Source organism: Eutrigla gurnardus (assembly GCF_963514095.1).
Source record: "Eutrigla gurnardus genome assembly, chromosome: 10".
NCBI classification, from domain to species: Eukaryota; Metazoa; Chordata; class Actinopteri; order Perciformes; family Triglidae; genus Eutrigla; species Eutrigla gurnardus.
Window position 1 is genome coordinate 10,841,009 of NC_139924.1, and position 26,878 is coordinate 10,867,886.

At 44.1% G+C, this 26,878-nt stretch overlaps 2 protein-coding genes across 7 annotated transcripts in view; one reads left to right on the top strand and one right to left on the bottom strand.

Moving 5' to 3' along the window:
* mark4b (MAP/microtubule affinity-regulating kinase 4b) overlaps positions 1-19,414 on the bottom strand; it is a 49,184-nt gene extending 29,770 nt beyond the window's left edge. For 3 of the 6 annotated variants that reach the window (XM_084020063.1, XM_084020066.1, XM_084020068.1), the window contains exons 1-3: positions 15,715-16,734; positions 2,133-2,330; positions 547-600 (exon numbers count right to left, since the gene is read on the bottom strand). In XM_084020063.1, coding sequence (XP_083876189.1) covers positions 547-600; positions 2,133-2,330; positions 15,715-15,762 — 300 coding nt within the window. In that variant the 5' untranslated portion in view covers positions 15,763-16,734. Of the gene's footprint in view, positions 1-546; positions 601-2,132; positions 2,331-15,714; positions 16,735-19,305 lie in introns of those variants that run through there. The other 3 variants (XM_084020064.1, XM_084020065.1, XM_084020067.1) reach the window with 3 other exon arrangements.
* Positions 19,415-22,142: 2,728 nt separating this feature from the next.
* Positions 22,143-26,816, top strand: LOC311019773 (uncharacterized protein). The gene is made up of 3 exons (XM_084019346.1): positions 22,143-22,264; positions 22,690-22,917; positions 24,288-26,816. The coding sequence occupies exons 2-3, from the start codon at positions 22,702-22,704 to the stop codon at positions 26,154-26,156; spliced, it is 2,085 nt and encodes a 694-aa protein (XP_083875472.1). The 5' UTR covers positions 22,143-22,264; positions 22,690-22,701; the 3' UTR covers positions 26,157-26,816.
* The last annotated feature ends 62 nt before the right edge of the window (positions 26,817-26,878 follow it).

The following is a 26,878-nucleotide window of genomic DNA, read 5'->3' on the forward strand; positions in this document are numbered from 1 at the left end:
GACGTATGTACGGAAAGACGGACACCCCAAAAACACAATGCCTCTGGTAACAGCTGTCACCAGTGTGGACGCATAATAATCAGCAGATTATAATCAATTAGTTATGGGACGATATGAACATTTCATGTCACGATTATCCTGGCCGAAAATAATTGTGATTCACTCTATAATTGCGATTGCTCTATCAAACAGTATTGCAAGAGATGAAGTTCAAAAGAGCCACTTTTGATGATGCACAAGCAAGCCTGTTGTCTCAACATTTAACTGATTCACAGCAGCAGCTTTCAAGCGGTTACACAGATGAAGCAGATCAAAAAAGAAAGAAGAAAACAGTAATGATGTGTGTAAAAGAAATATAAACACCAGCAGCTTGTTTTCTGCTTGAGTAACTAAGAAAAAAGGGATTTACATACAAGTTTGGTGTTCGTTGGCCGAACAAAAACATCTGTATGTGTGTGTGTTTGTCTGTGACGGCTGCATATCTTTACACACAAATGTCTGCACACACACACAAACACACACTCATGACACTCATCAGACACTCACCTTCTGTAGGCTGGTTGGGTTCAGTTGGGTTTTATCGATGATCTTTATTGCAACCTGGGCGGAAACAAGAGAGAAATAAATTAAGAAAAACAATTTCAAAAACATTATTTCCACAAAGAAAGTGTCTCATTTGTTGCCGCGAATCTTGCCGAACACATTTTCAACGGAAATGGAATTTTTTGTAATGTCATATTCATTATTCAATGCAGGGCTCGAATGCGTTTCATTGTACAAAATGTTTGCTTGAGTTTATTTACTGTATGTTTATAAGTGTTAATTCAGAGTCAACAGTTATTATAAATAAAAAGAAAAAATCCAACTACTAACTAAAGACAAGACACAAAATTTAACCGCACTGAAACTGAGAGCCGTCAAAATCCCACTGCTTTTCAAATCTTCACGCGTGGCATCGGCCTGTAGTTAACGTTAGCCATCTGTGTTTTTACTGCGTTTACTAACCGGTGGCTGTTACACTTTGTTTATTGGATTAGAAAACAACAGGTATTTTACCTGGCATGTGACGTTTACAGAAACATTTTGAGACCTGTCGGGGCGCGCTGATCATTTTCAAACATATTTGATATCTGGATTATAACATCAGGAATGTCCGAGCGGACACACCGTAGCCAGAGCGAGACAAATCTACTTTAACGTTTGGAAATGGCGACACATTTGACATATGAAGGAGATGCTGGTGGAAATATGAGACATACCACGACCGTGTGGACAAAGAGGAGAGCTGGGGACAAATCGCCAGCATTCATTCACAGAGATTTTAGTGCCTGCTGGCTTGACCGCACTTTTAAATGTACTACATAATAATTTAATTAATTGCATGCTTTATTGTGTTTGATTGTATGAGACCTACAAAGTCTGTTAGTGAAAATCATGAGTGTGTTCTAGTAATGTTTATAATTCTGGGCATAACCTTAACATTACAATTTTGAAATAATCACAATCTTATATGTGAAAAACGTGAAGAAAAAAACACATCGAACAACACTATCTTGAGGACAAACTGTTCGAAATACACAGTTTTACAGGATGTAAAGAACACCGAAGCTGAAATCCCTAACAAAAACAACAAAGCTTCATAAGAGGCTTAACAACATGTGGTGACCCGGTCAAAGACTGCATCAAAGTACCACTGTAAACCACCAATATATAACTGTCTTCTGCTTTATATGGGTGGAACACAGCGGCTCTCACATGATCCAGCCAGCGGCAGGCACACAAAGTTTCTACTGAGACTGATGGAGTTATCAGCTAACTAATGTAGGTCAGGGTTTTACGAGAAGAAAGACTACGCACACAGGCATACGCAAACACAAATGAAAAATATGTCCGACTTTCCTCAAAGATTGTGCTGTGAGACTGGAAGGTTTGGCTGACTGTAAAATCTAACAGAAGGTGCTCTGGATTGAGTCCTTTAAAACTCCATCTGTGGGCTGAGTCACAGGGTACACGGCTCTGTTCGGGGTTTGTTACCCAGGAGTCTGTTCAACTCTTTCTCAGCTTCATCAATCCCAGCATGCCCGGCTTTACCGACACGCTGGTGCAGCACTTCCTGTTTCTTTAAAACTCACCTCTCTGCCGGTCAGTATGTGTCGGGCCAGCTTAACCTTGGCGAAGTTGCCCTTGCCGATAGTTTTGAGCAGCCGGTAGTTTCCGATGTGTGGCTGCTCATCTGAACACAAGGCGATGGAGTTGCGACATCGGGCTCCAAGCGAGCGGCTCGACCAGCCGGTACCTTTGTCTGAGCGGCTGGCCGACAGGGAGGTATGCTGAGGAGAGAGAGACAAAGAGGCCGGTGAGTCGCCAGTATAACACTGTGCCTGTTCAATTTCATGTATTTTTTTCCTCCATACTGGATTACAATTGGTTTTTAGGAAAAGTAAGAACAGCATGCTTTAAACTCATATACATATCAGAAAATATTACAGCCTGGCTCAGGCTTGCCTTGGACTAGTTCTTCCTACGGTGGAAGGCCCAGGACAGAGGATGTTGTACGCTGTACAGAATGCAAAGCCCCCTGAGGCAAATGTTTGATTTGGGGCTTTATCAATAAAATTTAATTGAAATGTAATGTAATCCGACTGAACATAGTCACCTAACGTCAGAGCGACCAACCAACACCAAGTAGCCTGGACTGTGCTGCTCATGTAGTCATATGTGACTGCAGCCTGGTACCACACCAAAAAAGGTGAAAAGCGAGCGTAACCAGGGCCCCAATGAATCTCATCTGACCCCTCTTAGTCTGCATTCCTTAAATTCATGGGTGGCTATGAGGTCACTGGTGATGAACACCTTTAGCTGTGTCTGCTGGTGACATCAGCACATTGATCAGCCCTAAACGCCCAACGCTCTGCTGGTTCCAACAAATGAGAGAAAATCAGCTGAAATGTGCCTAATTGCCACAATTCTGATATGGGCCACAGAGTCAATGAAGAGAAAGAGATTAGACACACTGGAACCACAAAAAAATTACAATGTGGGTTTGGGGTATAAGACAATATTGATACCGTTGAAGATCATGATACTGTATCATATTTTTGCAATACTGCAAGACATTTTTACATGCAAACGTTTGAGGCAGACAGTGGCTCAGATCTAACAAAAACATGTGCATTGATGTCGGATGTTGCAGGGTCTGTAATAAATGCAAACTTCTTAAAACACAGATTGTATGGATATGCTGGTGTGTTCTATATACTAAAACAATTGCAATATATCACCTTGCAGTATCGCAACATACATATTGAAACATAATCTGTAATTGATGATATCACCAGATTCTTGCAAATACTGAGCCTAATATGGATTTTTTTTTTTTTTTTTTTAAGCTCAGGGTTTTAAACCATAGACTGTATAAAAGAGCTGGGCGTATAGTCATTGTGACATCACCCACTGGTTTGTGGACTATGGTTTTGAAGCCTCAAGCAATTTGCAGCAACCTTACTGGATCTGGATCAATTTCAAACAAACAAATAAGTGTTAAAGTTGTCTTAGTGGCTAATTGCAGTGCTAGTGTGGTATTAGCCTGTCAATCACAAGGTAGCCCCGCCCCTAAAGCATCCCTTGCTTTTAATCTGCTTGACTCTAAATGGACCATGATGTACAAAATGAACATCATGTTGGATTGAAGAACACTCCAAACTAGGGATTGAGACCATAAACTCATGTTTACAATGTTTATGGGTCACTTTCTCATGGACTGCCATGCAATCAGACTTCTTTCTACAACCAGAGGAGTCGCCCCCTGAGAATACAAGTTTAAAGCAACTCAGCATCGGTTAGACTTTTCAGAACCGGAGGTTGCTGACTGTCTTAAAGACATCATCCCAACACTCCATCTATCCCGTCTCTTCTTGCTTCCACCCAGTAAAACAGTATGAAAACATAAGTCAGTGGTGGGGTTACAGCTCTTATGGATTAGGCCTCCTGGACAGAGGACAATGAAATGTTTTGACTGCATTACTGTGAGAAAAGGCAAATATAGAGCTCCAATAGAAACTGTGCAACTCATGACAAGCCCTCTGCACGCGCGCGCGCGCGCACGCACGCACGCACGCACGCACGCACGCACGCACGCACGCACGCACGCACGCACGCACGCACACGCGCACGCGCACGCGCACGCGCACGCGCACACACACACACACACACACACACACACACACACACACACACACACACACACACACACACACACACACACACACACACACACACACACACACACACACACACACACACACACACACACACACACACACACACACACACCCCCGAGTCAGATAAAACCACACCACCTTGGAATGCACCCAATGTGGTAAACACATCGGTGAGATCATAAGATCAAATGATTTTCCAGTACACACATGGGAAAGTGAACAGACTCAAACTATTTAAAAAAACTATAATATGCAACAATTCACTTCAAATCAATGCCTGATACAACAATAATCCTGCTCAATCATCCCTTAAAACCCACTAGAAGTGGGTGGTATTATCTATCTATGCAGAGACCTGTATGTTCACTTTTCTTATTATTTTGCTGTGTTCAGGACATTTCTGGGCGTCAGCAAAGAGCATTTGAAAATGTGCATATGTTTTACCCCCCCATCAGTCTCTTTGCTGCTTGGTGCTACAACAGACTGTATGTTAGTGATACAGCGGAGACAGAGAGAGCAGGCAGGCCACAGTGGGATGAGATGTGACTTGCGCTGCTTTCATTCAAAATCTGGCACCTTCTTGCAGATTTGTGAGGTGTGGGCGTGTTTATTTCTTCTTCAGGACGTAACCTCCACAAAACAATTAGAAAATAACGGTTTATTTCTTTGTTGTCACTAATGCCGGTCCTTTTGTTCATTTTAACTATAGGTTGCTTGACCACCGCTACCCTGCACTCTCGCTACTGTTTAGATTAGCAAATATTCCCCGCCACTATCCTCGGGCCAGGCCCTAAATCTGAACCTTCCTTTGCTGGTTTGTTTTTGTTTTTTTGCACATTGCACGGGGATTCACTGTAACATGAATCAACACTAACTAAAATCAACTTCATCTTTCAATGGTTCATTGCTCTATAGGAAGTTGAGCAGACACCAATCAGCCATCGAGGATGGAACCATGGTGATTTCTGAGCTTGGGAACTGAAACAAAGCACAGAAAACACAGGAGCAACAATGAGACTGTAAAGCAACCGGTGGAGCAGCTTTCAGTGATTTTAAAGGAAGTGTTTGTGGGATCACAGAGGTAATAATATAAAAAACATTTATAGTGCTACAGCCAAGCAGCAGACTGAGATTCTTTTCCAATTTATTCTGTTCATTTTCACCCCCTCTTCACCCTTCCCCCATTTATTTCTCCCTTCTTCCGTCTCCCCTGGGTCACCCCATCCCCCAGACAAATCAATTTGCCTCCGTTCCCTCCATTCTCCTCTCCACGCCTGGACCCGCCCTCTCTTTTGTCTCCCGCCGCTATCTTCATTTTCAGCGACCTCACATAAAATTGTGCTTCATGCCGCCCTCCACCACCCGCCTCCCTTCCCCCCGGTCCCACACACATACTCCTTTCAAGGAGCGCAGTCCATCGATTTGCTAACTCCTTCTGATTACCATGCACTTTCATTCAGGAGACCTCTGTGTGAGTGTGTGCGGTTGGGCGAGGTGTGATGGGGGATCTAATGGCAGCGGACTGGGGCCAGCAGAGGTATTTGGGTGTGGGGGCTGAGATCCCACCACATCATTATACATGTACACTGACATTTGCTCCAGAAGATGGATGGAGGGCTGATGGATGCTGAAGTGTGTTAGATGTGATTTGCACATTCAGCAAACAAGCTGCACCTTGCAAACGGAGAGAAATCTGTTCTTTTTCATGATGTCCTGCATCTCATATCTCTCTGCACTCTGCTGGCTAAACTCTTTGTGTGGTGTCTGCTGCCGGTGGAGCTGAGGCTGATGGGAGAGTCATGGATGTAAAACTGAGGCTAAACGCCTCTAATGCTACTGTTATGTTACCAATTTAAAATCCCAGTTGTTTATAATATTGGTTGCTAATATTAAGTTCTGCTTCCATTTGTAATCCAGGGCTGTATAATTATGATTTAAAAAAAATCCTTATTAATCAAAATATATTGCATTCATTGTGAAACTAAATTATCTAATTTTATAACTATCCATCACATACACACATCAAATAACCTACTGTCCTAAATATGGCTCATTGCATTGACATAAAAAGTCAATAGGCAGTTTATTCCTTTAAATGCTTGTGTGGCTGATGAACATGAAAGCTTGACGTCTTTTCAATGATGATGCATCGAACACGTCAGCATGACTGTCCGATGGCTCCGACATGAAACAGAAAACCAACAGCAGCAGCATTATCACTGTTACATCACAGCTTTAAACACGTCACACGTTGCGTAAAACTTAAGTAACACCAATTTCTATTAAGTGTCAACTTCAGCTGAAAAATCACACGCTTCCAACACAGCTGAGAGATTCTCCAAACTGTTAAAATCCATCAGAAACAACCTCAGGCCCTTAAAAACCTAATTTAAGTACTACTTTAAACAGAGATGTACTGTGCTGTATGTGATCCATGATACACACTCTCAGTCAATGTATTAGGTACACAGAGCTAAAACTAACACAGTCGTGCTATAAATCCTCCCTTTATGGACATGTGAATTTAGTTGTGTTGCACGGTAAAGCGATACTAGAAAAGAATCGCAATACCCTTCTGTTAAAAACGGTACATTACCCTACTTATTAGTACTTGTAAGAGTGACAGTCTCTACACAGACAGCAAGGCAACACAGAGCTTTCTACAGTTACTGTACAGTTACTGTGGTGTCTTTCTGGTTTTTGCAGTTTTCTCTCATCAACTTCTCACAGAACTTAGATTCGTTGCCTTGGTATCGTTTCAGTATTGGGATATTTAGGCAGGGTATCGTATGGAAGTCACAATTCTTGTGTCGAAACACAAGAACTTAGGGCAAATGTAATCCGTTGAGGCACATGACATGTATCATGAGTTAGAGCTGCACATCACGAGAGATCAATACAAAAGAATAAGTGTTAGGTGAGATATGTGATGTCACGTTTGCATGTCTGGCATTCCATCAGCTCTTCTACAGTACAGCTGTGCTGGTCTGTGTGGGTGTTTACAGCTGAATATAAATGAAAGCATGAATGGAAACTCCCATGAACCTTGATATGCAGTTCTACTCTGAATAAGTGCCTTCAAGTGACCTTCAAACTATATAATTTCATTAATAAAAGCATGGCGCTTTCTATTCAAGTCTTCTCTGCGTCGCTGTATCATTTTCTTATGTTAATAATGTAGAAACATTTGCTAATTCTGCTACTGACTGGACTCGGCATGCAAATGTGCAGGCGAAGGGAGGGCAACAAACACGTTTCCAAACAATGGACCACACCCTGAGGGAGGTGTCCTGCTGCTGCAGCCTGGATGTACTGTAGGTGTGGGGGGGGGGGGGGTATTGAGTAACAACCGGATGTGTGACGTTGGTCCCCAGCAGAGGAATGGTGTAACCTTGGCGTAACCAGCTTCCACCCCACCACGCAAGCACACACACACACACACACACACACACACACTCCAGTTTCCTCTTCCTCTCTCTAGCAGTTTCGCCTCTTGGTCTCGTGGCCTCAGACCCGCGTGTCCTGACACCTCTATCTACAGCAGACACACCGTCTCCACTACATGACAGAACACAACAAAGAGATAACCCTGTTGACGATAAAAAAAAAAGGACGAGTGGATAACCCGGTGGCTCGGTTATCTACGTTACATGTTATGTTGGTGTTGTTAGTTCAACACACATCTGTACGGTTTCTGTACACTGTCGCTTTAACAAAAACAAAAATAAACAGTGGGACATGGTTCTTATACCATTGTGGATTTATACAGACAATGCACATACTGTACATGCAGCCCTATAATTACATCTTTAAAAAAATAAAAAAAAAACAGTAGCTCCTAGTGCTGGCATCGTGGTGGACCAGCAGTCATACGTGCAAACAGCATCCAAGGTTTAAGACAAGCTGAAAGTCCCCAGACTCTCTCTCAGGTTGCTAACTAATATCTACAATACATGTCATAAAAAGGATCCCCTAAATATATTTAATAGAGCCAATACACATTTGACATATTCACTTTGTCAACCCACACACCAGATTCTTCTTTTCTAGCTGCTCAGTCATCCATCAGGAGCATGAGCGGCTCGTAACTTCCTGTCCTGGAGACAGTGATGCCACAGCAACGACAGCAGAAGTGTCACATGTTGTGCTGCAACACTCGGCGAGCGTTTCCTGGCAGGCCCCACTAGGAAGAGCGAGCTGCCAGAACAACGTGTCACTGTGTGTGACAGACGGCCGTCTGAGACGCTGCAGCCGAGGCTCCATCAGCTGTCATGCTTTGCTCCTCACACTCACGCACTCTGGACTCTTCACAAAGCGTTTCAGTCCAGATCATATCTGCTAATGTCCCATGTGTTGAGTGTTTATGTACTACAAAAGGTTTTCAGTAAGGTACACTACTCTTTACCATTAAAAATACTGAATATCAGCCGTACGGCATCAGTCAGGACACAAAAAAAAAGTAAAAAGAACGACCGTCACACAGAAGCCTCGTGATGGTGTCTGCCTGAGGGAGAGCTGGAGATCAAGCATCTGCTTTCTTCAACATTCATGTCTTCAGTAATTCACAAGTATTTACATATTCATTCTATTTTAATATTGCTTTCTGGCCACTTAACAAAGCCAGAATACCAAGCAAACCTTACTCAAACAATCCAACTCTGACAACACCATCATGAGGAAATACTCAGAGGATTTTATCAGGACTATTATCAGGTGAAGAGTGGCAGGAAATACGGCGCAAAAAAATGACTAGAAGAAGGTCTAACTGGATCTAAATGTTTTTGACTTTCAGAATAATTTATGACCCTCTAAAGTGGAACATCTTGGAGTCATGATTTGCACAACTTCTGTCGGCGATCCTGGTGGCTAACATCTAAATGCTACTGCCAACATGAGCCGGGAGGACAACGCTGAAGAGGACAACCACCCGATGTTGTGGGTTAAAAGGCGGCCTCCCTCTGGCTCCACTATGCAAAGCAGAACTGGATTCCTCCGTCTGTACGGTGCAGTTTCTGTTTGCCTCTGGAGATCTGCCACATTACGCAGCATATCATTCACTGCAGGGCTGCGATCATCAGACCAGGCTGAGTCAGGGTCAGATTTATTCTGTTTGGATCAACAACAGCAGCGGATTAAAGAGCTGAGTCACTCCTTGGCTAGACCTCAGTTTCTCTCTCGGTCTACACAGACAGATTCTTCTCTCTGTAATGATCTGCTCCATAAACCCACTGTCTCTACAAGCTCCCAGATACACTTTCAAATGTTTCCACGACTGCAAAAAGAGTTACCGTACACACAAGTATGATCACATATAGGAATATTGTCTTTATGTTTGTGGTTTTGGCCATCAACACTCGTATTCAACAAAATGCTGCCTTGATGATGAATGCTGCCAACATTTCTAAAATGACGACTGATGGTGCAAGACACAGACAAGCTGTGAACAAGCCCACAGCTCATTTAATCCAGCATTTCCTTTGTGAATTAAACAAATTAAAGGCACCCTAAATGTCCATAATAATGCCTCACTGCACAAGAAAACTGTGCACCCATGGAACCATTGGGAGGTACAGCAGGTCGAAGCTAAACCAGATGGATTGGAGACTTCTTTGTGGTGTTTTACACTCACGAACAATTGTCTGACTGCTTGTGTACTTTGCCAGTCAGAGTTCTTTTGTGAAGTCAGCAATGTCGCTGATGAGTGCTATTAAGTCGTTTTAATTGAAAAATCGCCATTATTGAAATGTTCTTTAAAAAACAACCAACGTCTGATACAGCCTCTCACAAAAATCCCCCCCCCCCCCAGGCTTTTTTCTGAATTTGTCTGAAAAAAGACAAAAAGTGAATACTTCACATGTCTTTTTTGCTAAGCAATATCTGCTTAATTAAATGCAATTGTTAGTTCAGCCACACAGCTGAGGATGAGTGCAAATCCACACAAGGAATATCCACATCATTTTGTGTAAACTGCTGTTTGGGAATGTGCCTTTATCTGGTTTGAAGCAAAAATGTCAAGGGGAACCAAGAGTGTTGGGCAAGAAGGTTTAGCTGATTAAGATTACAGATTACAGACACTCCACAGATTACAGTCTGCTGCAGGAAACCATTGAGATGCCACTGTTTGGGGAAGTCATGACACAGCAGTGTCAGCATCTACAATGTACCACCATCTCTATGCCATTACCAGTTTGACAAAGCAAAGTGTGTAGGAAGGAAAGACTGCTCACCACCACCGTTTCTGATGCAACATTTCCTTAACAAGAACATTACCACACACACACACAGATCACTACACGACACAGTCTTCATCACATACGGCTGAAAGTAGACAACATGAAACATGAAGTACAAGTACACGGCAACGGATTCATCATGGCGAAGGCGAGCCAAGCTAAGGGTGCTAACAGTGCAAACAAAGGCAAAGCTGCTGACACAGCTAACAGTGTTTACCTGAGGGAGAACTGGAGGCATTATCAGCTGTAAAAAAGAGCAGTCACCTACAGAACCTCAACCCTCATCGACATCCACTCTGAGGAAGAATAATCACACTGAGTGATGGGAGAATGGGAAGTGCAAAAACCCAACACAGAGAGGGAGAGAGAGAGAGAGAGAGAGAGAGAGAGAGAGAGAGAGAGAGAGAGAGAGAGAGAGAGAGAGAGAGAGAGAGAGAGGGAGAGAGAGAGAGCGCAACAGTATCAAAGCAAGTAATACTAATCTGAGCTGAGATAAACACTGAAATTTCCCTTAAAAACCTGTGGCTGCTGTGCTCTTGAGCAAGCCATTTACGGGGAGCTCTGCTAAATCTCTTAAGCTCTTTTCCCAGCAGGCCTGCTGGACATTCACACTTTCATAGCTGAATCTGCTGAGAGATACACCAGTCTGCCCACTGACAAGAATCACAGCACACCGACTTGCTGTGGGCATCTTGGCAGCAGCCGTTAAGGCGAAACAGATGGTAACTCAATCACCTCTCCAGGGATTTAAGCCGGACAATTCCCTGCATCTGGCCCACTTCTGTGACCTTTGGGCTTCTGTTGCACCTGTAACACTTTTCAGCCGGGTTAAGCTGGCGATAGTACGACAAGGCTCACGCCAGCGAGTCACTGTGGCCCGTATAAGTCATCTGATATCAACCCGCCTGATTGTATCCCACTCATATGTGGTTCGGTCGGCCTAAGTGAAGTAGATGATTAAAGCCTGGAGCTGTTTACCACAGCGCCTGGTGTGTTGCTAGGTGAAACAGATGCCATCGCGTGGGGCACCGGAGGTGAATGCCAGCTTTTGGGTAACAAGTCAGGACAGCGAGCTCATGAATCTTTAGCTTGTCTGGGGGAAACACAAAAGCCGTGCTCTGCCCCGCGGTGGCACACAGAAAGACCTGCTAGCTGTTGAAGCACACAGAGCTGTACATGTGCTCACAAGCACTTCCCCACACCTACTATATGACTTCCTCTCTCTCCACCACACACACACACACACACACACACACACACACACACACACACACACACACACACACACACACACACACACACACACACACACACACACACACACACACACACACACACACACACACACACACACACACACACACACACACACACACACACACACACACACACACACACACACACACACATACATGCATACCTGGTTTTACACGTGTTACGACGAGACAGGATCTTGTCGTGATCTAAAAAATCCATCATAATAAGTTGATCGTGATGAATTTGGGATAGTCACGACACAAGCTCATCAGTGATGCAATAAAATGATTTGTTTTCTCACCAATGTAAAGTGATTCCAGTAGGTTTAAGGCCCATTTTAAGAGTTTTAAGCAAATAATCGAATGATTATTGGGATTGTGAATCGCAATTTTTGGCCAGGATAATCGTGACATGAAATTTTTATATCATCCCATACTGACAAAAGACAACTTTTAAGAAGTGACTAAATGTCGTCACTCAGAAGGATGTTTCCTCATTCTTCTAACCGGGCATAAAGAACCGAGAAAAATGTCACAAGAACCAACTTTTAAATGCAAACACATGCAAGTCTAGAACAGATGCAGGTTTAGCAGGTAACTGTGTTTGGAAACGAGGGAACTAGAGGATAAACACAAATCCAGAAAATTATGTGATTTACACCATTTTGTCGTGAATTACGTGAACCAAAAGGTGTCAGAGGTCACAGGGAGCTAGATGAAAAGATACCATGCACGATATGTTGTTAGAGATTCAAAACCTCCATTGCAAGTACACAGCAGAAATGTTATTTGAACATCACATCCATCCATCAATCTGTAACTTCAGCTCTACACAGAGATAGGAGGTCGGGAGCTAATCTTTTCAACCATCAGATCAAATTCTTTACAACATTACGTCAGCGTCCGGTCCTGCTTCACTAGGAAATACGTCACCATACGTAAGACAGACACTCAAACATGAACAACATCAATGCTGCCATTGGATCTCTTGTGAAGGTGATGGTGTGACATTGTGCATGTCATCTGGGAAAGCCTACATCATTTGTTCTGTCATGAAAAAAAGTATATGTAGCACAAGAGGACATAGTTACTCAAAAGTACAATTACGACACTTAAGGGAATGTGTGACGAGTACAAAAAGCAACCGGGTCCTCTTTTTTTTCATGTGTCGAAGCGGTGAAAGCAGAAGGGTGAAGGACTGGAAGGGAGTCTGCCTTCATGTCTGGTTTCTGTTAATGTGGATCCACAGGATTTGATGGAGACGGAAGCAAACGGGGCTCACACGAGATAGAGAAGCAACGTGAGAGGAGAAAGCCTGACTAGCAGAAGGTGACAACGGAGGGAACAGAGAGTACCCGACATGCAAATAGTAGATCCGGGTGTGAGAGCTCTGGCTGTCGTGCCATGAGTGAGCTGTGATTGAATTGTAACATGGTGATAATGATCTCAGTGAATGAAAAAGCCTGGGAAGGATAAATATCTCAGGTCAAATTCCGTTGCTGCGATCACGACGGCTCTGCAGGAGATTATGAAACTACTTTCAATTTCTTAGTTACATGAAAAAACCAAGAGAACGTGCACCGACATGTTGCCATATGCCCATATTACACACTGCTATTGCTTCTGACCTCTACGGCTCTCAAACACTACCGTACGCTCATACCTGCAAAAAGTGATGACGTTCAACATTAAGCAGCTCAAAATAAATCCAACATTTACTCTATTTGACATAACAGGACATTCTCATATATAACAGTGACATTGTAAAGAGATTAAGGACTCAGTTTTAATTTGCTTGTTCTTGTCCACTTAAGCTACGTGAGGGACTAAAGGTAAGACCTCAGCCTCGTTTGAAGCCAGAGAGAACGAGCAGTGAGATGGTTTCTTGGATGAAAATAGCTCAAATCAGTTGTGAGCATCTTTTTTTATTATTAGAGCTTCCACTGTGAAAGAAAACAAGTTCACAGCCCTCACTGGATACAGACGGACACAGAACTACTGGGCATGCTCACTCCCATGTTGAGAAGACTGTGTGAAAGAAAAATGTGCGTGTTTGTTGGAATGGACAAGGTTGGGTTGAGGAAGGGGCAATGTGACGGACCCCTGCTGTTGCCATGGCGAGGTTGCTAACGAGAGTGGCTCGCGACTGAGCACAGCAATCATTCCATTCTGCTGTCCAGCTTGCAGGCTGTGCTGCTTTTAGAAAAGATGCGTCCTCTACCAACTTGGTCACAAATCAATGCACCGCAATGAGACGGACTTAATCTGACCGCTTCCGTTCTGTGAAGAAAACAGCACAATAACTCAATAACTAATATCAAAACACGATTTTCCCTGCAAGTGTGTATTTATACGATCGCTAACCACCACTCAACCAAACTTTTGACAAAAATGGAACTGCATTGTGCCTTTAATATGCTCAATTATTGGTTTACCAATAATTGCCTGAGTCAAAATGTAGAATGGGAGTTCCCTGCTGTCATGACTGATTACGACTGGAATCAAAGGCTGCATTACAACACTACGTCACTGTTTGGAGTTGGGTGTGGTCGGACTTAAACTGACCAAACCATCACCACACATTCATATGAGAAGATCAGAGTAGCTTCTGGATTCTGCCTCCTCTACAGGCAATAAACACCAAAACAATCCAGAGTGAGTCAGAAGCACAGCCAAGCCGACGCCGCTTGGATAAGGAGAGGTGGCAGCGTCTCTCCCATGGGTGCAGCCAGGGATCAGAATGCATACAGTAAATGCCCCTGAGAAGGGGAACTTATCTGTGGTTTTCTTGAATTTTCCCATGGCTGCCATTCAAAACGTACATTAAAGCCCACAGTCACATCCAAAATATGCCATTAATTGAACACACTCGTCGTTGTGTTGAAAGGTCACACACATGAAAGCCCAGGAAACCAGCTGACTGTGAATCAGCACTACCGGTGGCTGACGTGCTATTGCACAAAATACATTATAATTTATGTAAAAAAAACAACAACACACAGGGTCAGGGATAGTGACAGCATATCCTTTAAATACACTTTTAAAAAATAGGAGTAAAGTATTATTTGCAAGAGCTTCACATTCAAAAGAGTGGGTGATGTTTCCGGGTGCTGGGTTGGTGAAAGCTACTGTGGGTGCCCTTGAGATTAAAGAGGATTTTCTGTGTGGCTGCACTACTGATGTCAATACGTGGTGACGGGTTATTAGAGAGAGGCTCACATCCTCACAAGAAATGTGTATAAACGAAATCCTGTGAAATGCTTCGATAAATTTGACTCAAGTCCCGTCTCCCTGAAACCCAGACGCTGCCACAGACACGGAGAATATGAGGCTAGCCTGACACAGCAGATTTAGTAACATTGTGCTGCCCTTTGAGCTGCCTTTCACTCAGTTTCTTTAGAAGGGGACAGAGCAGACAGGGTGGGGGGGGGTTGGACAAGGTGAAGGGCTGGAGGTAAGGTGATGGAGTGGCACAGAAGAGATGGGGTGGGTGCTGAGCAGGCTGGGTGTGGAGGCTGACTGGCAGGCCTTGCATCAGATGCATGATTTATTGATCAGCTGGATTTGGGGGGGGGGGGCAAACACACTCCTTGAATGTCACTGGCAGTGGGTGAAGCAGGTGGAGGTGATTTTTTATTTATTTTTTGGTCAACACTTTGATTCAATATGTGCATTTTGCATGTGTGTGTGATTAATGCATCACACACACACACACACAACACCCAGTCCAAGGCACCTAAACCTCCCCCACCTCCCTCCCCATGTTCTCCATCCTGTATCCAATAGCAACCCGTCCCAAAATTAGTTGGGGGGGATTAGCGCGTGTGTGTCGCCTTGCTTGATTGCAGCTGCTCTTTGCACATGGCAGACTAATCTCAGGGGCCTGGGGGTTCAGGGGGGCTATTCGAATACGTTTCCTCAAAAGCAGAATAACACCCAATGGTTGCCAACTCCCGCTGCTGAAGGTGACACATAGACGCCCCGTGTTTTTAATCATCTACTTACATGGTCCGGGTTCCGCTCGTTCCCAGGCAGTGCTGTGCGTAAAGACATGCTCGTTCCTGAGTGCGTTTCGTAGTCCAGGAGGAAACAAATAAACGGGCTGTAGGTTTGCGTTCAGCGGGCGTTAAAAAAAAAAACAACACCCCAGATTAACCTGGTTGTCAGTCACACCAGAGAAATACAGCCTCCACTCTCATACAATCCTCATGGTCACAGTCCGTGAAGGCAGCACGGATCACCGAGTGAGTGATCCAGCTAGAATTGATGCGCATAAAACAAACTACATGCGCCTCATGTCTGTTGTTGGTACCAAACCAGCCTCATCCGAGGAGAACAAAAAACCCGTCCAGACTGAGCCCCCCCACTTAGCGTCTCACTTCCCAGCAGCCCTCCCAGGACGTTCTCGTACCATGTCGGTGGACGCCGGCTCGCTCGTTTATAAAACAGTCCCGTGTGGTCATCGGTTTACGTTCAGATGCATCGATCTCGTGATGAGAAAGGGAAGAAACTCCACCATGGAGGCGTCGGATGGGGGGTTTAAAAACAGCCGTGGGCTCCGAGCGACCACCGCGGGTTGAGTTGGAGAAAAGGGGAGTTTCTGTTTTCCTGTTAGCTAGCTAAGATGGTTTTTCTTAGTGTCATCCGTTAAAACGGCGGCTCCCGCGTAGAAACGGACACGAAAAAAGACCCAGGATCAGCCTGAGAACACATTTCCAGACACCGAAAGATGTACGTAGCCTTATTTGGGAGGGGGGATGGGGGGTGGCAAATTGCGGTTGAATTAGAGAAAGCGGCGGATGTGCAGCCTCCCCGGTCAGTCTCCGGTTCTTCCTCTCAGCCCCGTCCGCCCTCGGCTCATCTCATTCGGTTCGGTCTCGACTGGTTCTTGCGGGGAATGAAAAGTCGCCCGGTGAGCAGCAGCGGAACACGAAGACGTCTTTCTCCGGAAACATTTGTATCTCTGCGAAGTGGACGAAGGAAGACGGGAGCCCCCAGTCCGCCTCCCGAAAACAGCGAGTGACAAGAGAAAGAGGGAGGGAGAGGGACGTCAGCGGTAATAACAGGCAGCGCTGCTGCGTCGGAGGCCGCGCACGCGCATACACACGCGCCCTTCTCTGGGCTCCCTCCCCCACTTGCCGCCCCTCTCATTCGTGCTGCCTTCAAGTGCTCCACATAAAATTAGTCTACCGACCTGCAGAAATCGCTTGTGATTTAAAGTCAAATTAACTGAAACTGAAACTACTTTTTCGACTTTTTATTTGCACATAAACATCAGTGAAGACGTGTGTTATTTTCATACAAATTCCGCTGGAAAACGACTCCATCCACACAAAATATGCCATCACTATCGCCTCCTGGTGGCTAAAATAATTTCAATAGACACATAATTTGTCTGTTTAATAATGATAGTTATCATCATCAATAATAATGATAATAATATCATACATGATAATATATAATTATATCATTATATTAGTATTATTATCATACATTATATAATCTGGGTATAAAAGCATATTAAAATGTTTGAAATATTTTTTATTGTAAATGTTTCAGTTTTATATGAATGATTTTTTCTTTTCTCTTACTGGGTTTGTTGTTATGCACCATAAATACATAAAAGACAGCGGGCACAACTGCAGCTATGTTCAAAACTCTACAGAGTCTGCATCACCAACAGTCACCTGAGCTAAACACTTCACATCACCCGCAAAACAGACTCAAACAATGTGAGCAATCGTCATGGCGACAACACACACTCAAAACACACTGAGAGGACATCAGACACCAACACACAAGTTAGACACATCTTCATCTTTCATCTTTACAGTTTGAATCTTTTGAGTGACTTCATAATCAATATTTTCTTTAAAGAAAACAGTGAAATTCTTTCACGTGAAAATATATATTTTATAACATACCACTTTTTTTTAGGTAAAACAAGAAGGAATTCAAATCAGCAGTTTGCTTCAATATATATATTATATTTGTCTGTAGTCATTTAATGCTATTGTTGACAACAACCATGTCAATGTCAACAGCATTTTCCTGCACATCTGAAAATATTCTTCCTCTTCCTCCTGTCTTTGGATCCAATTGTAAAATATATATTTTACAGTAAAAATTATATATATCTGTGTAAATATTCTATAATTGCAATGCATAAATCAATTCCTATAATGTTTTTATTTACTGTAAGGATGCAACTCTCACCTTAAAGATGCAACTGTAGATTTTGCAGATTGGGTTGCATCCTCAACCCCCCTGTCTCAATGAGAGTCCAGGATCCACAACATGGTCGAGAAGTATGGCCATTATTTTATCAGCAGTTACAGCTCTTGTTCTTCTAGGTCTTCCTCCTGCAGCACTCAAACTGTCTCCCTGCCACTCTTCTCCCTCCACCAACCTGTCTCCCTGCCACTCTTCTCTCTTCTACACCATTCACTCTCATTGCCCCTCTTTGACTGACATTACATTATTTCCATTTCCATTAAATATGTCTATTATAACAAGAGTTCAATCCCTGTTTTTGTAACATTTCAAAACAGCTTCATATTATATTAAAATCTTAAAAATCACGAAAATAGAAGCAAAACACTGCACTCTATTTCTTCATCCCTGCAATTTGTCAATTTGGATGAATATTCAAGTTGCTCGTCAGAGCCTATATGTTGATACATGCAGCCAGAACAGTTTAGCTCTGAAATGGTTTGTTTCAGAGACATGTTTTATGTTCGTGTTTTTTATGAAGAAACCCCACAATATTTCCCACAGCATCAAAACACAACATCCCTCAGCCGTCCTTCTCCCTGTAATGTTAAAGGTGTGTGTGTGTGTGTGTGTGTGAGAGAGAGAGAGAGAGGGAGAGGGAGAGAGACCTCTGAGGAAAGCTACAGGATTACAATTAAGCATGTTACCGACCAGTCAACCAACACTTATTCACAACTTGCAAGAGTCATTAAACAGCAGGCCTAATTACCACATTGGAAGAATTAACAGTACAATGCAGTAGTATGTCCCCTCTTGGAGCCCTTTATATTTACATTTCAAGGTTGCACACATTTTGAACAGAAAACAGAAATGACAGAAAGTGTGACATCACATCATCAATTTGCAGCGCCATTAAAACAGCAACCCTGGATGGTGTGTTGGCCTGGCAGTTAGTGGATCAACTGGATGGTAAACTGTGAACCATCCCTGACATTCTGCTTATAGCACAACTATAAACCTAAAATAGCATGCATTCTCGCTTTATATTGATCCATTACTAACTTAAAAAATCACTTTCGCTTAAAGATTGGTGGATTTGGATTGCACCACAGCTCAGAACTTTGATCTTATTGTGCCTTCAAAAAATTACATTTTATATCCAAGCACAAATGGCCAGTAAAGGCCAGTTTCAATCTCAGAGTCAAGGGGGATTCATGGAACCAAGGAAACCAAAATGCTCAAACAAACACAAAAAAATGAGGCACACTTGTGTTTTTCCCTTACCTGTCCTTTCAGGTGAGAAGAGCCCGACAACTCTTTAAAAGCACATGAATTCACACCCTTGAGTACATATTTTATTCATGACTAAATTAGAAGTCTTACCTGGACAGATCTGGACCTGTTGGAGCGAACCCAGGGCCTCATCCTTCACTTGTACCCCTACTTCCTTGCTACGAATGAGACCTTCAGTGACCTGGACCCCCTGGAGACGGAGAGGCTGATACTGGAACTCAGATGAGCAACAGATCCGATCCCTCAGAGAGCCGAGGCAGAGAACGAGAGGCTTACCAGGAGACTAGAGTGCTGCTGCTGAAACAGTGAGAGGAGAATCGATGCCGGAAAGAACAACCAGAGCAGCAGTCCATATTTCCATGGATTACAGAGCTGATTCTGAACACCGTGTTACAGAGTTCACCAGCATCATTAGCACCACTGTCCGGTCAGCTGTGTATAATCCAATTAGAGGGGGAAAAAACACTGGATATGGAATCGTCAATACATCAAATGGGCTATGGAAAAGGAAGGGAGGGGGGTGAGGCTGTTTCTGTTGCTTTCTACGTTTGGCTGTAGTGTGTGTGTGTGTGTGTGTGTGTGTGTGTGTGTGTGTGTGTGTGTGTGTGTGTGTGTGTGTGTGTGTGTGTGTGTGACCAGCTAGTGATTTGTGCAGATCTGACCACGTCAATAGCGATTGATCCAGCCGATGGGTTATGCTGACCCTGAGGACATCAACACATTTGCTTACTTGGATACTTGTGAGGGCCATCATTGTCATGATGTATTCTCTAGCTCTTGAGCGTAACCATGACAACCACATGCCTAACCGCACCCTTACCGACACCTTTTACCCTAATTTGAACATTAACCCTGAAGGAATTGGCCCTCAAACATTCATTTGGAGTATATACGAATAGACAAACTCACTTTCCAGCAACACCAATGTGTGGAACCTCCGGTTGCATACGAGTCTGATTGTATAGAAGTTTACGAGAAAATTACCCTACTTATCACTTGATTTATTATCTCAGTAAGCATAATAAACCAGAGTTATTCTTAATCTCTAGTTTCAAGTCTTCATCAATACAGCGCAATGTTTTTTCAGTAAATTATGGTCAATTTAGAGTCAAACAGACCATAAAGCAGGGGATGCATTTTGGGCGGGGCTACCTACTGATTGACAGGTTGCTACCATGGCGTCGCTACCGTCGCTACTGTTGCTTCCGTTGCTACCGTTGCTACCAATGCAATTAGCTACCAAGATGACTTTAACACTTAGCTGTAAAATGTATCTTGAATTATATAAGCTAACTTTGTTAACAGCTTCACACCAGAGTCCAGATGGATCCAGATCCAGTAAATGGGCTACTTCGGGTGCCACTCTGCTGCTTGCGTTCATCAGATCAGCCCATCGCTCCTCCACAGTCCAAATAAAGTCACTTCCTTCACTGGTTGCAAAAAATTCCAAGATGGTAACGGCCTAAATGCTGAACCAGAGGCTTCAAAACCAATGGGTGACGTCACCATGACTACGTCCACTTATACAGTCTATGATTTTGTAGGGACAATAAAGTTGAAGTCATGTGTGAACACTAATGCTATGTTCAGATATCGAGATACTAATTCAATATTTGACTGTCAATTATGTAACAAGTTATAGTTTCTTTAAATTTAAAGGTGCTATTGACAACATTGATAACATCCTGCCACTAGATGTCGCACTCGCACTCCCACCTTCCATTGCATTCACGTCACAACACAGCTGTTGCTCGAAGGCATGCGCCCTCAATGGGTTGCCAATTTGTTGCACAACTAGCTAGCTAGCTTTAAGGATATCTTACCGGTCAAGAGGAAAAGTAGCCACCTCGGCGTGGTTTTAAAGTCCTTGGAACTCCTGCAGCTGATTCCAACAGTGGCTGAACCAATGTTCACTCTGGTCTTGCTCCTCCTTTTGTCACTTAGCCCTTGGGACTGGTACCGAAATGCCGCCTGCTTACCGTCAAAGAGCCATTTTTCCATTTTTTTGCACACAAACTGGCAACCCAAACTTCAAACCCAACCTCAATTTTTTTTAAATGATTAATTCACAATCGTAAATGTTTTTCACAAGAACTGATACTTTTGATTCTGCACCTGTCTAAAAGCTCTGTGAATGTATTTAAAAAAATATTTGTTTACATAAAATGTTGTCAATATGACCTTTAATTTTAAATTACGGAGTCAAACTCATGATACTTAATTTGAGATAGTAAGACTTACTAAGTCAAAACTGTGATTGACTTTGTCATATGCATTATTTGAATATTGAATTATGCAATAAGTAAACATTTTAGCAGATTATTTCATGAAAGGAAATAAGTCTCTCTAAAATAGAGAAGGTCATAATGTGACAGGTGTGACAGTGTGATGCCCTCTGGTGGATGGATGCAGAACGGCAATGAGGGGGCTGAAAAAGTCACAAATATCACTATAGCTTCTAAGTTAAACACCTTAAATCGCCCTGTGATCCATTCCATTTAAGAGGTTCAGAGTCGTGGAGGGCTAACTCAAGTCAAACAGACCTGAGATCAGGTTTAGTGAGCAGTGGTTTTAAATAGGCAGAAACCTACATATTAACATACGTATCACAGATGTATCTTTATTTTCTGTGCCACATGCTGTTTAAAAGTGGGACTGCTCTCAGATATATGAGAGATTACCCGTTAAGTGTGTGGGTAGGTGTGTGTTTGTGTCTGCATTATCAGACTGTATTTTAAGGGGTTTTTTTTCCGATTGCTAAACGACAGCGGGCACCGCAGCTACATGTGCATAACAAGTCGTCTGTCGTGTGCAGTGGGGAGTTTTCGTTCTCCGTCTTGAAAACATACACTTACCACATTGGTTTGACCGAACTTTGGTTTTTATGTCATTGTTCTAAGAAAAGTCGTTTCATAACTTCCTCTGCAACGGATTAATGCATCTGAGAGCATCCTCTACAGTCGAGCAGAGGCAGGCCTGCAAAAGTCAGCTTTCAGCAACAAACATCCTGCAACGAAAGACAACTCCAAGCACGACCATCTGATCAGTGGTAAGTTGGGTTTTTAAATAAATTACAGATGTGTTACAAGAGCAGAATCTTGAAACTGAATGGGCAGGTGAACACAATCTTGGAGCTTTTAAATGGTCATTTATACTGTAAATAACCAATGTCTTCAAAGGTGTGGCAACGATGTACAAAAAGAACATCTATCGTCAATGTATTTTAAAAAAAAGTTTGCATTTTGTTCAGCTTTCACAAATCAGAACATTTTGATGGTTCAACATGTAAAATGAGGAAAATAATAATTCAGAATATATATTATATAGAAAGAATAGTTGTACTGTGGAATTCCAGCTCTTTAAATCAGATTTGCCTTCTACTTGAACTTGAATTAAATACAATGACCTCAAATGAATCATTTTGTGTATAAAACGCTTTGGAATGCAACCATTTTGCTCCACGTTTGTTCCCAGCCATCGCCGACCATGCTGGTTGCCTTAGCTTTGGCCTCCCTGAGCGTCTTGGTGCAGGCCTCTGACCTCTGCCCCCCCACCTGCCAATGCCTCCGCAACCTGACCACTGTGGCGTGCCAGGACAAAGGACTGCAGCGGATCCCGGAGATGCCGGAGGGCACAGAGCAGCTGTACGTGTCGTACAACGAGATACGGGAAATCCCCAGGCGGGGGCTGGAGAAGCTGCAGGTAGGAAACACACAGCGGCCTGGAAACTCATCAGTGATGCAGCAATGTGTTGGTTGGACGGTCCTGCAGCAGGAAAGTACCAGCGTTCATTTTCCATGTCCTCAAGTGTCTGTCTACTGGGGGTTTTCTGACAGTGATGAACTGGACTGAAAGAGTCAATCTGGTGGTTCACTGTGGTTTCACATATTGACTACAGCTATTCAATCTTAATTCTCATATGACAGAGAATGGAAACCACTGGCTGCCCAATAGGAAAATCCGTGCTCAACATGTTCCCATTTTGTGTTTCAGCAACAAATGAAACGGGGACATGGAATATGAAAGCAGTCAGTAGAGAGTCCCACTGTACCGGCAACACAAAGACAGAGGGACGAGCTGACACACAAGTGTTCTTAAATATAATAAATAAATAAATGAAGACGTTAAAGATGAAAACATGAACGTCACTTTCATATGTGAGACGGAGTGGAAGGGACGTTCCCATTCAAATCATCATAGCAGGATGATCAGAGCAGTTTTCTCCTCCGTCCCCTGTCTCCTCTGACCCCTGTCTCCTCCGTCCCATGTCTCCTCTGACCCCGTCTCCTCCGTCCCATGTCTCCTCTGACCCCGTCTCCTCCGTCCCATGTCTCCTCTGACCCCTGTCTCCTCCGTCCCATGTCTCCTCTGACCCCGTCTCCTCCGTCCCATGTCTCCTCTGACCCCTGTCTCCTCCGTCCCATGTCTCCTCTGACCCCGTCTCCTCCGTCCCATGTCTCCTCTGACCCCCTTCTCCTCCGTCCCATGTCTCCTCTGACCCCGTCTCCTCCGTCCCATGTCTCCTCTGACCCGTGTCTCCTCCGTCCCCTGTCTCCTCTGACCCCTGTCTCCTCCGTCCAATGTCTCCTCCGTCCCATGTCTCCTCCGTCCCATGTCTCCTCTGACCCGTGTCTCCTCTGACCCGTGTCTCCTCCGGCCCCTGTCTCCTCTGACCCCTGTCTCCTCCGTCCCATGTCTCCTCTGACCCTGTCTCCTCCGTCCCATGTCTCCTCCGCCCCCTGTCTCCTCCGTCCCCTGTCTCCTCTGACCCTGTCTCCTCCGTCCCATGTCTCCTCCGTCCCATGTCTCCTCTGACCATGTCTGCTCTGACCCGTGTCTCATTGTCATTGCCTCATTAAAAGTGAGAAAAAAAAAGAGACAATTCTATTATCATGTTCTGGGTTTTCAAAACCAGATTTCTGTCTAATTTCTTCTGAAATAAACTTGAATAGCGGACATCCAGTTTGATGTATACACTAACACTTATAATATGATGTTTTCTGGGATGTTTCTGAAGAATTTTACACAACAGACTTTCCACAAATCTCCTCTCTCTCTTGGATATTCTGCAGGTCCTGGACCTGACTGTGAATCAGCTGAATTTCTCTCTATCCCTCCACCCAGTTTGGCCCAATATGACGGAGCTTTCAAAGCTCTTCCTACGAAACAATGACCTGAGGTTTCTAGATCCCGGTCAGTTCCTCACCTGCCCGGCTCTCACCTTACTGGACCTGAGTGGGAACCAGATAGAACATCTACCCGTCGGACTCCTCTGTGGATTAACTCATCTGAAGACGCTGCTTGTGAACTTTAACCAGATTCACATGCTACAGGCTGGCGGACTGGAAGGAGCCTCCGCCCTCACTGACCTCCACCTCAGCCATAATAATATAGCCAAGATAGAGGAAGGCGTGTTCGAGAACTCCACTGTTTTGGAGAAACTTGTTCTGTCCAGAAACAAACTCACAAGCGTGGGCAAGGCCAGCTTCAGAGGGGCCACAGGTCTCCAACAGCTGGACCTGAGCCACAACCTGCTGGTTTCTGTTCCAGGTGAGGCACTGAGGGACGTAAGCCAGCTCAGGTATCTGCATCTACAGAGTAACAGAATCACCAGCCTCCCAGAGGACTGCTTCTCCTCATTGGGCCAGTTGCTTCGTCTAGACTTGAGCAACAACATGCTGACCACTCTATCTGGTGGATCTCTGCAAGGTCTGACCCGTCTGAGTGAGCTGGACCTCAGTCTCAACCTCATAGATTCTCTCCCCCCAAAAGTCTTCAACGACCTGATCAGCCTGGAGGTCCTGGACCTGTACAGGAACAGGCTGACGTCTCTTCCTCTGGGTGTTTTCAGTGACTTGAACAAGCTGCAAGAACTGCAGCTGGACAGCAATCAGATCTCTGTCGTACCGGCTGGGGTATTTGACTCGCTGTCCAGACTCAACGAGCTACAGCTGTCAAATAACCACATCCAGGAGCTCCACCCGGCTCTGTTCCACAAGCTCAAGTGCCTCCAGAATCTGTACCTGGACGAAAACGCTCTGAGGCACCTTCCCAGAGGCCTTTTCCACAAGCTGAGGTTCCTCAAGGAGATTAACCTCAGTGAAAACCGCATCAGGTCTCTACCTCCCCTGGTCTTCCACGGTTTGGGGAGACTATGTTCGCTGAAGCTCTCTCGCAACCATCTCAACAATCTACACCAGGACCAGTTCAGAGACCTTATCGGTTTAAAAGAGTTGAAACTTGATGAAAACTACATTGCTCGCCTTCCTACGCGCCTCTTTGTGAATCTGACAAACGTTACCACGCTGGATCTGGACAGGAACCGCCTGGCAGAGCTGTCTCCTGATGACTTTGTAGGGATGCTGCGCCTCAAAGAGCTCAAGTTGAGCTCCAATCAGCTCCACAACATCCCGATCAACACCTTCCACCCCCTCAGCAAGCTCCGCAGGCTCCAGCTAAACAACAACAGTCTGGGTGGTCTACACCCTCAGCTCTTTGCTCGCCTTTCACAGCTAACGGAACTCAACTTGGATGGAAACCGGCTGGAACGCCTGCAGCATGATGTGTTTCATGTTCTTGCGAACCTCCAAAAATTGAGTTTGAAGTCCAACCGGCTCAGAGCGGTGGAGAATGGGACTTTGGAGCCTTTAGGGAACCTTGGTGCCATCTATCTGTCAGGTAACTTGTGGGACTGCACCTGTGCAGATATCCTCTACATCAGCAGCTGGGTCGACAAGCAAAGAGACAAGCTCAGGGACCGACCCGGATGCTACTCTTCCTCACCCTACATGGAGGACGCACCACTGTCTCAGGCAGCTCAGGCTCCCCGGCTCTTACGCCATCGCTGTGTTACTGCAAGCGGCTCATCATCATCACCTTCATTTCCTCTAGAAATGCTGACTCTGCTCATGGTTTCCCTCATAGCCGTGTTCCCACTGTGACGTTCTTTGTAGTGGTTTTGTGCTCTCTCAATGTTTCTTCCTGCCTTTGCTTGAATATCTGCTCTTGGTTTGTAAGTATTTGCACCAAAATCTTAGTAAACTGTAAGTTTGAACACGTGAATCAAATTCCTTTGCACTGGAATAATGTGATCATGGAAAAGTGCAATAGATTTAGGAGTATTAAGAAAGTTCTGGAAACGTAATGATTTTAATGAAAATAAAATAAGGGATTTAATGTGGATATAATTATGTGTTTATATAAAGTGTCACAGCTTAAATTTTTGAAGGAGAAAACCAACGTGTGAATTGTAAAATGTGTTTTTGCCGGCTTTTGATTTTGATAGTAAACCAGTCAAAAAGAGACGTTTCAAGCTCTTCAAGATTCTTCTGATGGTTTAGGAAAGTCAATAAAACGTGCGAGATGAAATGTAAATATTTTATCAGTTTGTCTCACAGTCACATTGTCCAGATTTAACAAACATGCACTCCACAAGACAAAAGAACTGTTTGGGTGTCCTCATTCAGAACGTCGGCTCTTCTAATGCACACATTAATCTGTTGGACATTATCTTATGAAACTAGAAAATAAAATCCATCTTCAAGTTGGTTAAACCATAACAAAGGAAGATCGCTCACACCAAGCCCAAACTAGTGGACTGTCATCAAAGCCCTCAAAATAAATGGTCACCTCACTGTACAGAACGCTCCCCTTCAGCTCAGAT